Below are 14,199 nucleotides of genomic sequence, written 5' to 3'. Positions count from 1 at the left end.
ATCTCCACAATCAACTTAATGTATGCTACATCTCTGGAATACCTGAATAGACAACAAATCATCCCAAAATTTAGGCGGTGGACTTTGGGAGCAACTGTAGACTTGAGGTTTGCTTTCTGCATCGGATTTATTTCTGGTTTTATGTTTATCTTAGTTTACTGTTTAGAGTTTCTTATCATTGGTAGGTTTGTTCATTGATTTGGTTGCTCTCTTCCTCCTTTTTTTTTGAAATATATAGATATATTTTTTTCCTTTTTCTCTTTTTGAGCGTGTGTATGTGTATGCTTCTTTGTGTGTTTCTGTCTGAATAGCTTTGTTTTTACCATTTGTCCTACGGTTCTGCCTGCCCGTTTTTTGTTTTTGTTTTTGTTTTTAGTACAGTTTTTAGTGCTTGTTATCATTGGTGGATTTGCTTTTTGGTCTGGTTGCTCTCTTCTTTCTTTTCTTTTTTTTATTACTTTTTAACTTTTTTAATAATTATTTTTAATTTTTTATTTTACTAACTTTATTTTTTTCTTTCTTCCTTTCTTTTTTTCCTCCCTTTTCTTCTGAGCCATGTGACTGACAGGGTCTTGGTGCTCCGGACAGGTGTCAGGGCTGTGCCTGTGAGGTGGGAGAGCTAAGTTCAGGACACTGGTCCACCAGAGACCTCCCGGCTCCACGTAATATCAAACGGTGAAAATCTCCTAGAGATCTCCATCTCAACACCAGCACCCAGCTTCACTCAACGACCAGCAAGCTACAGTGCTGGACACCCTATGCCAAACAACTAGCAAGACAGGAACACAACCCCACCCGTTAGCAGAGAGGCTGCCTAAAATCATAATAAGGTCACAGACACCCCCAAACACACCACCGGACGCAGTCCTGCCCACCAGAAAGACAAGATCCAGCCTCATCCACCAGAACACAGGCACTAGTCCCCTCCACCAGGAAGCCTACACAACCCACTGAACCAACCTTAGCCACTGGAGGCAGACACCAAAAACAACAGGAACTAGGATCCTGCAGCCTGCAAAAAGGAGACCCCAGACACAGTAAGTTAAGCAAAATGAGAAGACAGAGAAACACACAGCAGATGAAGGAGCAAGGTAAAAACCCACCAGACCAAACAACTGAAGAGGAAATAGGCAGTCTACCTGAAAAAGAATTCAGAGTAATGATAGTGAAGATGATCCAAAATCTTGGAACTAGAATGGAGAAAATATAAGAAACGTTTAACAAAGAACTAGTAGAACTAAAGAGCAAACAAACAATGATGAACAACACAGTAAATGAAATTAAAAATTCTCTAGAAGGAATCAACAGCAGAACAACTGAGGCAGAAGAACGGATAAGTGACCTGGAAGATAAAATAGTGGCAATAACTACTGCAGAGCAGAATAAAGAAAAAAGAATGAAAAGAATTGAGGACAGTCTTAGAGACCTCTGGGACAACAGTAAACGCACCAACATTGGAATTATAGGGGTCCCAGAAAGAAGAAGAGAAAAAGAAAGGGACTGAGAAAATATTTGAAGAGATTATAGCTGAAAACTTCCCTAACATGGGAAAGGAAACAGTTAATCCAAGTCCAGGAAGCACAGAGAGTCCCATACAGGATAAATCCAAAGAGAAACACGCCAAGCCACATATTAATTAAACTATCAAAAATTAGCTATAAAAAATATTAAAAGCAGCAAGGGAAAAACAACAAATAACATACAAGGGAACTCCATAACGTTAACACCTGATCTTTCAGCAGAAACTCTGAAAACCAGAAGAGAGTGGCAGGACATATTTAAAGTGAAGAAAGGGAAAAACCTACAAGCAAGATTAGTCTACCCAGCAAGGATCTCACTCAGATTAGACAGAGAAATTAAAAGCTTTACAGACAAGCAAAAGCTAAGAGAATTCAGCACCACCAAACCAGCTTTACAACAAATGCTAAAAATAAAAACTTTTCTAGGCAGGAGAAACAAGAGAAGGAAAAGACCTACAATAACAAACCCCAAACAATTAGGAAAATGGTAATAGGAAAATACATATCGATAATTACATTAAATATAAATGGATTAAATGCTCCCACCAAAAGACACAGACTGGCTGAATGGATACAAAAACAAGACCCACCTACATGCTGTCTATAAGGGATCCACTTCAGACCTAGGGACACATTCAGACTGAAAGTGAGGGGATGGAAAAAGATACATCATGCAAATGGAAATCAAAAGAAAGCGGCAGTAGCAATTCTCATATCAGACAAAATAGACTTTAAAATAAATACGATTACAGGAGACAAAAAAGGACACTACATAATGATCAAGGGGTCAATCCAAGAAAAAGTTACAACAATTATAAATATTTATGCACCCAACAGAGGAGCACCTCAATACATAAGGCAAATGCTAACAGCCATAAAAGGGGAAATCGACAGTAACACAATCATAGTAGGGGACTTTAACGCCCCACTTTCACCAATGGACAGATCATCCAAAATGAAAATAAATAGGGAAACACAAGCTATAAATGATACATTAAACAAGATGGACTTAACTGATATTATAGGACATTCCTTCCAAAAACAACAGAATACACTTTCTTAAGTGCTCATGGAACATTCTCCAGGATAGATCATATCTTGGGTCACAAATCAAGCCTTGGTAAATTTAAGAAAATTGAAATCATATCAAGTATCTTTTCCGACCACAACGCTATGAAACTAGATATCAATTACAGGAAAAACTCTAAAAAATACAAACACATGGAGGCTAAACAATACACTACTTAATAACCAAGAGATCAGTGAAGAAATCAAAGAGGAAATCAAAAAATACCTAGAAACAAATGACAATGAAAACACGATGACCCAAAACCTATGGGATGCAGCAAAAGCAGTTCTAAGAGGGAGCTTACAGCAATACAATCCTACCTCAAGAAACAAGAAACATCTCAAACAACCTAAGCTTACACCTAAAGCAATTAGAGAAAGAAGAACAAAAAAGCCCCCAAGTAGCAGAAAGAAAGAAATCATAAAGATCAGATCAGAAATAAATGAAAAAGAAATGAAGGAAGCAATAGCAAAGATCAATAAAACTAAAAGCTGGTTCTTTGAAAAGATAAAGAAAATTGATAAACCATTAGCCAGACTCATCAAGAAAAAAGGGAGAAGACGCAAATCAATAGAATTAGAAATGAAAAGGGATAAGCAACAACTTACACTGCAGAAATACAAAGGATCATGAGAGATTATTACAAGCAACTACATGCCAATAAAACGGACAACCTGGAAGAAATGGACAAATTCTTAGAAAAGCACAACCTTCCGAGACTGAACCAGGAAGAAACAGAACATATAAACAGAACAATCACAAGCACTGAAATTGAAACTGTGATTAAAAATCTTCCAACAAACAAAAGCCCAGGACAAGATGGCTTCACAGGTGAATTCTATCAAACATTTAGAGAAGAGCTAACACCTATCCTTCTCAAACTCTTCCAAAATAGAGAGAGGGAGGAACACTCCCAAACTCATTCTATGAGGCCACCATCACCCTGACACCAAAACCAGACAAAGACGTCACAAAGAAAACTACAGGCCAGGGACTTCCCTGGTGGCACAGTAGTTAAGTAGTTAAGAATCCTCCTGCCAATGCAGCTGACACGGGTTTGAGCCCTGGACTGGGAAGATCCCACATGCCACGGAGCAACTAATCCCATGCGCCACAACTACTGAACCTGTGCTCTAGAGCCTGTAAGCCACAACTATTGAGCCCATGAACCACAACTACTGAGCCCGCGTGCTACAACTACTGAGCCCGCGTGCTACAACTACTGAAACCCACGCGCCTAGAGCCCGTGCTCTGCAATGAGAGAATCCACCATAATGAGAAGCCTGCGCACCACAACGACGAGTAGCCCCTGCTCGCCATAACTAGCGAAAGCCCGCACACAGAAACGAAGACCCAACGCAGCAAAAAAAAAAAAAAAAGAAAGAAAGAAAACTACAGGCCGACATCACTGATGAAAACAGAGGCAAAAATCCTCAACAAAATACTAGGAAACAGAATCCAACAGCACATTAAAAGGATCATACACCATGACCAAATAGGGTTTATCCCAAGAACGCAAGGATTCTTCAATACACGCAAATCAATCAATGTGATAAACCATATTAACAAACTGAAGGAGAAACACCATATGATAATCTCAACAGATGCAGAAAAAGCTTTTAACATTATTCAACCCCCATTTATGATAAAAACTCTCCAGAAAGTAGGCATAGAGGGAACTTACCTCAACATAATAAAGGCCATATATGACAAAACTACAGCCAACATTGTTCTGAATGGTGAACAACTGAAACCATTTCCACTAAGATCAGAAACAAGACAAGGTTGCCCACTCTCACCACTATTATTCAACACAGTTTTGGAAGTTTTAGCCACGGCAGTCAGAGAAGAAAAAGAAATAAAAGGAATCCAAATCGGAAAAGAAATAAAGCTCTCACTGTTTGCAGATGACATGATACTACACATAGAGACTCCAAAAGATGCTACCAGAAAACTGCTGCAGCTAATCAATGAATTTGGTAAAGTTGCAGGATACAAAATTAATGAACAGAAATCTCTTGCATTCCTATACACTAAGAATGAAAGATCAGAAGGAGAAATTAAGGAAACACTCCTATTTACCGTTACAACAAAAAGAATAAAATACCTAGGAATAAACCTACGTAAGGAGACAAAAGACCTGTATGCAGAAAACTATAAGACACTCATGAAAGAAATAAAGATGATACAAACAGATGGAGAGATATACCATGTTCTTGGATTGGAGGAATCAACATTGAGAAAATGACTATACTACCCCAAGCAATCTACAGATTCAGTGGAGTCCCTATCAAACTATCAATGGCATTTTTCACAGAAGTAGAACAGAAAATTTCACAATTTGTATGGAAACACAAAAGACCCTGAGTAGCCAAAGCAATCTTGAGAAAGAAAAATGGAGGTAGAGGAATCAGGGTCCCTGCCTTCAGACTATACTACAAGGCTACAGTAATCAAGACAGTATGGTACTGACACAAAAACAGAAATACAGATCAATGGAACAGGATAGAAAGCCCAGAGATAAACCCACGCACATATGGTCACCTTATTTTTGATAAAGGAGGCAAGACTACACAATGGAGAAAAGATAGCCTCTTCAGTAAGTGGTGCTGGGAAAACTGGACAGCTACATGTAAAAGAAAGAAATTAGAACACTCCCTAACACCATACACAAAAATAAACTCAAAATGGATTAGAGACCTAAATGTAAGACTGGAAACTATAAAACTCCTAGAAGAAAATATAGAAAGAACACTCCTTGACATAAATCACAGCAAGATCGTTTTTGACTCACCTCCTAGAAAAATGGAAATAAAAACAAAAATAAAAAATGGGGGCTTCCCTGGTGGCACAGTGGTTGAGAGTCCGCCTGCCGATGCAGGGGACATGGGTTTGTGCCCCGGTCTGGGAGGATCCCACATGCCATGGAGTGGCTGGGCCCGTGAGCCATGGCCGCTGAGCCTGTGCATCCGGAGCCTGTGCTCTGCCACAAGGGGAGAGGCCACAACAGTGAGAGGCCCGCGTACAGCAAAAAAAAAAAAAAGATAACCCTCAGAATGGGAGAAAATACTTGCAAATGAAGCAACTGACAAAGGATTAATCTCCAAAATTTACAAGCAGCTCATGCAGCTCAATATCAAAAAAACAAACAACCCAAGAATGGGCAGAAGACCTAAATAGACATTTCTCCAAAGAAGATATACAGACAGCCAAGAAACACATGAAAGAATGGTCAACATCACTAATCATTAGAGAAGTGCAAATCAAAACTACAATGAGGTATCAACTCACACCAGTTAGAATGGCTATCTTGAAAAAATCTACAAACAAATGCTGGAGAGGGTGTGGAGAAAAGGGAACCCTCTTGCACTGTTGATGGGAATGTAAACTGATATAGCCACTATGGAGAACAGTATGGAGGTTCCTTAAACTAAAAATAGAACTACCATACGACCCAGCAATCCCACTACTGGGCATATACCCTGAGAAAACCATAATTCAAAAAGCGACATGTACCACAATGTTCACTGCAGCTCTATTTACAATAGCCAGGACATGGAAGCAACCTAAGTGTCCACACAGATAAATGGATAAAGAAGTTGTGGCACATATATACAATGGAATATTACTCAGGCATAAAAAGAAACGAAATTGAGTTATTTGTAGTGAGGTGGATGGACCTAGAGTCTGTCACACAGATTGAAGTAAGTCAGAAAGAGAAAAACCCATACCGTATGCTAACACATATATGTGGAATCTAAAAAAAAAAAAAAAAAGTTTCTGAAGAACCTAGGGGCTGGACAGGAATAAAGATGCAGACATAGAGAATGGACTTGAGGACACAGGGAGGGGGAAAGTTAAGCTGGGACGAAATGAGAGAGTGGCGTGGACTTATATATATTACCAAATGTAAAACAGATAGCTAGTGGGAAGCAGCCACATAGCACAGGGAGATCAGCTCGGTGCTTTGTGACCACCTATAGGGGTGGGATAGGGAGGGTGGGAGGGAGATGCAAGAGGGAGGAAATATGGGGATATATGTATATGTATAGCTGATTCACTTTGTTATGCAGCAGAAACTAATACACCACTGTAAAGCAATCATACTCCAATAGGGCTTCCCTGGTGGCGCAGTGGTTAAGAATCTGCCTGCCAATGCAGCAGACACGGGTTCGAGCTCTGGTCCGGGAAGATCCCACATGCCGTGGAGTAACTAAGCCCGTGTGCCACAACTACTAAGCCTGTGCTCTGGAGCCCATGAGCCACAACTACTGACGCCCACGCTCCTAGAGCCTTTGCTCTGCAACAAGAGAACCCACCACTATGAGAAGCCCGCGTGCTGCAACTGGAGAAAAGCCCTCATACAGTGATGAAGACCCAACACAGCCAAAAATAAGTAAGTAAAAATTAAAAAAAAATTATACTCCAATAAAGATGCTGAAAAAGAGAAAAGTTAAAAAAATACAGTGTATTGAGTATCATGTATCCAACATTGTAACATATATAGGAATATGTAATAACAGAGCAAAAGATCAATGTATAAGAAAAAATAAGAAAACAATTTTATATCTCATAATTGAGCATTTGTTATACATAAATTCAGGAAATCTCAGGAAAATGTTCAGATCCACCTGCACTAATAGCTGGAGAAAGATGAGTGGAAAAGCAAGACTCAAATCAGCGCCAAGAGACACACCGGATCAGGATAGGCAGAGGGCATTCCAGGTGCAGCACAAAAGGAACACACCGGATCAGGATAGGCAGAGGGCATTCCAGGTGCAGCACAAAAGGAACAGATTCATGCCAGCAAGGATTTGCACAGTAGCCCAAAAGGGATAATAAGGCAACCAACCTAACTGGATGGGAAGTGATGAGGAAAATGGTTAAGGAGTTGAGTGACAGTGATGATCGTGCCAGGGAGTATGGACTTCTAGATGCAGGCACTGCGTGTCTGGTTTAGTTGGTTAGCAGACAGGAGGAGCAGAGGTCCGGATGAGGCCTGAAGGAACATCAGCAGTTCAAGGGGAGGAGGGAACAGGGCAACTTGCACCAGACAAGCAAGTCACAGGAAGTTTAACACTTCTTTCCTAAACTCCTTAAAAAGCAAGGACTTCCGGGACTTCCCTGGTGGCGCAGTGGTTAAGAATCCACCTGCCAGTGCAGGGAACACGGATTCAATCCCTGGTCTGGGAAGATCCCACATGCCATGGAGCAACTAAGCCCGTGTGCCACAACTACTGAGCCCGCGCACCTAGAGCTCATGCTCCACAATGAGAAGCCCGCACACCACAACGAAGAGTAGCCCCCGCTCGCCGCGACTAAAGTCCATACGCAGCAACAAAGACCCAATGCAGCCATAAATAAATAAACAAACAAATAAAAAAATTTAAAAAGCAAGGACTTCCCTGGTGGTCCAATGGTTGGGACTCCACGTTTCCAATGTAGGGGGCTGCACGGTGCAGCCAAAAAAAAGAAAGGAAGTAAACACACTCCTCCAAATTGTAAATCTAACAATGATGCTGCGGAGTGTATGAGTGGTGTGAGGGCTGAAGTGTGGCTTATTTTATTAATCATATATATGTAAGTAATCATATATATTTATGTTTATATTTGTAAGCAGACATTTTTTTGTATTAAAAAGAAAAAAGATGTGAAAGTTAAGGGAGGAAGTTTGAGAAATGTGTGGTCACCAGCATTAAATACCAAAGTGGTTAAAGATTGGAAAAGAGATAAAGTCACTGAATTGCGTAAGGAAATAATGGTGAATGCAACCCATAAATTTAGAGGCTCACTGATTACTTTCTGGTAAACAGTTTTGCTCTCAATGGCATGAAGACATGTACTAAAGATTGCTTACTGAATATTAGGCTAAGCACCTAACAACAGTACGTACATGCAATGCGGCTCCTTCTAATGACGAAATTTTACCCAAACATAATTAAGGGAATTATCAAGCTGTTAGAGTTGGGAGAGCCCTTGGAGAGCACAGTCTTCCAGCCTCATGCTTACAGTTGATGGACTTAATCTCTGACAGACTAAATCCCAAGTTAGCCAGGCACAGACAAGAACCCGGGTCTCCTAACTCCCACTCTGTACTTGTTTCCCCCCATAAAGCACTGTTTATTAAGTTCATTTTACGACTATGTATGTTTGTGTAGGTTTTCCCTGTAAGTTGGGTTTTTGAAGTTACAACCATAGTTTTGTGCATTTCCCCTTTTGCTGTTAAATCATACATTAAAACCAAGGTGCTAGGGTCAACACATTTGGGAAGTCTTAGTGACTAAAGATGGTCTTACACTTCTGGTGACTTAAATATTCAGATAATGACTACCCTGTGTCTCCATTTCAGTTTCACTACCTTTTCTGAAACTTCAGTCATCACACTACATACTAATTCTCCATCATTTAGCAGTCTACCACCAAAAAACTCATAAAAAGAACGGTTTAACGTTTGCTATTGATTATAAGGCTCCATCTACACAATTATATTAGTCTGTGAATTTCTGAATTTGCTATTAAAAACCTTGTAGTGATACATAAGGTTCAAGTAAACAAATCAGTCAGCCTGAAATCAGGTAAGCCTCCCTTGCCTTCGGCAAACATTTATTCTCCCAAAGGTTCGAAGATATAATTTGCTGACATTACAGATCTTCTTCAAGGTAAAAACAGAGCATTTCAATTTAGTACCTAACAGTTTTCACATTTAAATCATGAAAACAGCACCAACATAATACAAACTGTTTCTAAGTGATCTGTTTGTTGGCACTTACACAGTAACAATATTTATAATTTAATAAATTTAAATGACTGGTGAATTCTAAATCAAACTGCTTGCCTGAAGAGCCATTATGGGGACTTCCCTGGTGGCGCAGTGGTTAAGAATCCGCCTGCCAATGCAGGGGACATGGGTTCAATCCCTGGTCCAGGAAGACCCCCACATGCCGCAAAGCAACTAAGCCCGTGCGCTGCAACTACTGAGCCTGCGCTCTACAGCCCGCGAGCCACAGCTACTGAGCCCACGTGCCACAACTACTGAAGACCGCGCACTCTAGGGCCCGCCTGCCGCAACTACTAAGCCAGCATGCCCCAACCACTGAAGCCCACGTGCCTAGAGCCCGTGCTCCGCCACAAGAAGCCACCGCAATGAGAAGCCCCCACTCGCCGCAACTAGAGAAAGCTCGCGCTCAGTCAACGAAGACCCAACACAGCCAAAAAAAAAAAAAAAAAAAAGAAGTCATTATAATCATAGTACTATGTAGCCTTCAGGGCATTCAATTGGTACCATAAACACAATGTTGGCTTGTGGCAGAGAGAATATCACACATACTTAGATCACTGCACCAGTTTACTAGCAAGGAATTAGGTTGCCAAAGGTCAGTTCTCCCCTTAAAAACTCCCTCAAAAATAACAATAACAACAAAAACGTCACAAAATAAAATATGGGCATAAGGGCCAGTCTAAGGGTAGAATAAACTAATAAAGTGACTGCATCAATTTAGACCTGCAATGACTCCTTATGGTAAATTCTCAGCTGAGTCTCTATTTTTTCTTCAGCTCTGGAAGGGTGGATGGACAAGCCTTTGAAAAAATTAAGGTCACATCTGAATGGTAGACAGAGCCATGTAACTCCCAGAGTATGTCAACTCAAGAGCTGGTTATTCTCTTTTCTCTCTAACCTCCCCTTCTGTTTGCAGGCTCCGTTCTCTATCTACCCTTTGGTGTTCAGCTCTGTACCAGCAAGCACATCCCACAGAGCCTCAGAGATTTCTAAAAATCTTAGGAGTGGAAAGAACCTCAGAGGAAATCCAATGCAACTTCCTAGGACTCTAAGAATTTCCTAAGTACACAGTGTTTTTTAAGTTTTAGAATAAGATTCATTTCCCTTTTGGGGTCTTTGAGAATCTGATAATACTTATGGGTCTAGAATAATGCACCCAAACACAGAAATGCACTATATTTTGAATAAAATGTCATAGGGCTTGCAGGTCTCTTATTAAAGTACCTCCTCTTTTTTTTTTTTTTTTTGCGATACGCGGGCCTCTCACTGTTGTAGCCTCTCCCATGGCGGAGCACAGGCTCCGGAGGCGCAGGCTCAGCGGCCATGGCTCACGGGCCCAGCAGCTCCGCGGCATGTGGGATCTTCCCGGACCGGGGCACGAACCCGCGTCCTCTGCATCGGCAGGCAGACTCTCAACCACTGCGCCACCAGGGAAGCCCAGAGTACCTCCTCCTTTGATTATGGGTTTCTCCACTACGGTTGTTTCCTTCTTGGAGCTTTCCAATTCTATTTAATTAAAAAATAAGTTATCTAAAGTAAAACAACTTAAAGGCAGAGTTTGAGTTAAGGCAAAGAAGACTTTGCCTGTTGCCCCTGGCTGGATGACAGTTTTCATTTATTCCATATATAACTTCCTTGGGACTTTCTGGGTAACTCCTATAATATACTGTTGTGAAGAGGTAAGACATTAAAACAGACAAAGCAGGAACAAAAAGAAAACCATCAAAATGAAAGGCAATAATGAAATATTTTTTAAAATCTATATTAAAGAAAGTGTTCTTGTAACATTACAAGTTCCCCATAAACAGAGGGAATTCCCTGGCGGTCCAGTGGTTAGGACTCCGAGCTTTCACTGGGGAGGGCACAGGCTCGATCCCGAGTCAGGAAACTAAGATCCCACAAGCTGTGCAGTGGCAGTTTTTATTCTCTCACTCTTTCTCCTATGGATGATGGAGAACAAGCAGGAATAGTCTAACAACCCTTGAAAGGCAAACTCATCTTCCTCTCTTCTCCACATCCAAGTAAAAAGTCTATCCAAACTTCTGGCTGTGTTCTATTCTGAAGATATGGAACTACAGTTTACTAAACTATAAACAAGGTAATGGGAAATTTTACTTTAGATTTGCCAGTTCTGACTAGAAAGGAAAAATAAAGGCAACTAAAAGCAGATTTAATGGGCAACAGACCAGAATTGATGATGTCTTTTGAGCAGCAAGAGTGCTTCAGATGAATATTATAACCCTTTTCTGTTCTAAAGAGTTCTACTATTTATGCAGAAACATTTTAGCTCTAAGGCAGAGAAACATAGCTGATATCTAAAAGTCAAGTGAGAGCTGACAAGAGGAAGAGCAGAAGGAAGCCCTTCTGGGTAGAAGGAACCGCCCATGCAAAGGAACAATGGCAGGAGAGAGCTGATGACACCTGGTAAGAACAGAAAGGATGCCAGTATGGAATTAAAAGGAGATAGAGCCAGACCCTTGGGTTCCACAGGCCACTGTGTCACTTGCTTCCAAGTGACTCCCCAATTATTCTCAGAAGTGATCATTTTGGTGGCTAAAAAGTACTGTTTGTTTTCTACTATTTTTCTATCCAATAAAAGTAGGTCATCTGAGTTCTAAGAATGTAAGTTCTGGTTACCTGATTTCTAAGAACTTAAGATTTTCCCAAGGAAACTAACTGGCTATTTTCACTTGGTTGGTTCAAAAAACCAACCCAACCCATAAACACTCTATAACAGTCTGAGTTTTCCTCTTGCAGAAAGTGTTACCCATCATTGGTTAAAACAGAACATAGGAGGAGCTTAATATGTGTGTAATCTGAATTAAAATTTAAATCTCCAAGATGTTTTGATATTTTCAGTAGTAGGTTTAAGGTCCTTAACCAATGCCCAAAGTAAACTGAAACTCAGCGACATTGAAAAAGAATGCCCTCGCTCTGCTACCTGCACACAACACACACAAAAAGCTGTCCTTTTGACTTCGTATTTGGTACACACATACTGCTCATTCAGAAGTAATTCTTTTCCAGTCAATATAAAACTTTTGGGAGACAATTTATTGGACACACACATCTCTATGCTTTGTGTAGTATCGGAAGACTTTGTCCAACAAATTAAACTGCCCCCTTGGCCTCGCACCAGGAAACCCGCAAGAACCAGAGAAAGATTAAAAAAAAGCGTTTCATAGTCTAAATACAGGCACTTTGGGAGATAATGCAGAGTTACAGCTGGGAAAAGAGCCGAAGTCCTACAGAGGAGGAGAGAAAGTCTAAGCGGCTGACTTGGGTCTCTGACGCATTTCCTGCGCCCGCCAAACACGCTCGGTGGTCCTAGGTCGCCGTCGGGGACCCAGCGGGGGAGGGACCCGGGATGAGGGGGCGCCGGCGGGAAGGGGGAGCCCCAAGGGGAACGACCCCTCCCCAGGCGGAGAGGGAAGGAACTGGAGATGTGGAAACGGCCGCTCCTTAACTGCCAGTTGAGAGCCGCTCGACTGTCTCCTCTCGCCCGCCCCGGCCGCGGACTCACCAGCTGAAGGAGTTTGATGATTAGCCGGGTCCCCTTGAGCCGGCGCAGGGTGAAGTAGGCGACGAGGCCGCTCCGGGCGCCTCTGGCGGGGCCCGGGTGCGCCTCGGTGGTGGATCGGTAGACCGCTCCGTTCTCCATCGCCCACGGTCCGGGAACGCAAGGCCACAACTGGCGTCGCAGACTTCGCCGACTCCGCTACCAGGGCCTTCACTTCCTGGGCCTCCGCCCCACTTCCGGCCGACTCCGCCCCTGCCCCGCCTCCTCCAGAGCCCCGCCCCCTGCCTCGAGGCCTTACGTCTTTTCTAACTTGTAAAGATCTGCGGAGAGACTCAAGGAAAGGGAACAGCAGGTGCAAATGTCCTGAGGATCCAGTGAGCTCGGCTCGTTATGAAACGGCTGGTGTGGCTAGGTTAAATAAGGGAGAAAGAGAGGCGGTGAAGTTGGAGATGTAGGCAGAGGTCAGATACTGTAGAGGCCTTGCAGAGCAAGGGAAAAGATTGGATTTCATTTTAAGTGCTATGGGTTTCCTTGAAGGACTTTCAGGATTTCTCCCTCCTGCTTCTCTCTGAATTCCTTCTAGGCTTAATTATCAAAATAGTTTCATTTACTTGTCTCTTTTTTGTTCACCAGCTGCTACAGCCCTATATGTTAATTTTGTGTGAACTTAAAGATACTCATCAAGGAAGGTAATTATATTTTAGCAACTGAAGTTGATCAAGTTACATGCTAGGCACACATATTTTCTCCACAACAATATAATGTAAGTACTGTCATTACTTTCATTTTACAGATGAGAAAACTGAGGCTGGAACCCAGTCCTCCCAGGTACAAAAGCCCCTCCATGTCCCCCAGTTCTTGTTTTTAAAAAAAGGCTTTGGGCTTCCCTGGTGGTGCAGTGGTTGAGAGTCCGCCTGCCAATGCAGGGGACACGGGTTGGTGCCCCGGTCCGGGAAGATCCCACATGCCGCGGAGCGGCTGGGCCTGTGACCCATGGCCTCTGAGCCTGTGCGTCCGGAGCCTGTGCTCCGCAGCGGGAGAGGCCAGAACGGTGAGAGGCCCGCGCACCTCAAAAAAAAAATATTCCTGAAACACCACCCTGTTACCTCAACACCAACCAATCAGAAGAAAGTCATGCCCTCTGCAACTCTCACCCCAAATGTTGCCTTTAAGACCCTCCCCTGAAAACCATCGAGGAGCTCGGGTCTTCTGAGCATGAGCTCTCCATTCTCCTTGCTGGGCCCTCCGATAAATGCAGTACTTTCCTTTACTACAACCCAGTGTCAGTAAACTGGCTTTGCTGCATGCTGGG

The 14,199-nt window shown here is 42.3% G+C and overlaps 1 protein-coding gene across 1 annotated transcript in view; it reads right to left on the bottom strand.

Annotated features, from left to right (window-relative positions):
* CMTM6 (CKLF like MARVEL transmembrane domain containing 6) overlaps window positions 1-13,028 on the bottom strand; it is a gene marked incomplete at both ends in the record, with an annotated part of 43,625 nt that extends 30,597 nt beyond the window's left edge. The window contains one exon of the mRNA XM_079713192.1: window positions 12,891-13,028. Within this exon, the coding sequence (XP_079569318.1) occupies window positions 12,891-13,028 (138 nt within the window). The remainder of the gene's footprint in view (window positions 1-12,890) is intronic.
* Window positions 13,029-14,199: the final 1,171 nt, after the last annotated feature.

The sequence above is a fragment of the Hyperoodon ampullatus genome, assembly GCF_949752795.1.
Source record: "Hyperoodon ampullatus genome assembly, chromosome: 10".
Classification (NCBI taxonomy): domain Eukaryota; kingdom Metazoa; phylum Chordata; class Mammalia; order Artiodactyla; family Ziphiidae; genus Hyperoodon; species Hyperoodon ampullatus.
Note: the sequence above shows the minus strand (reverse complement) of the source record. Positions and strands in the feature narration are given on the sequence as shown.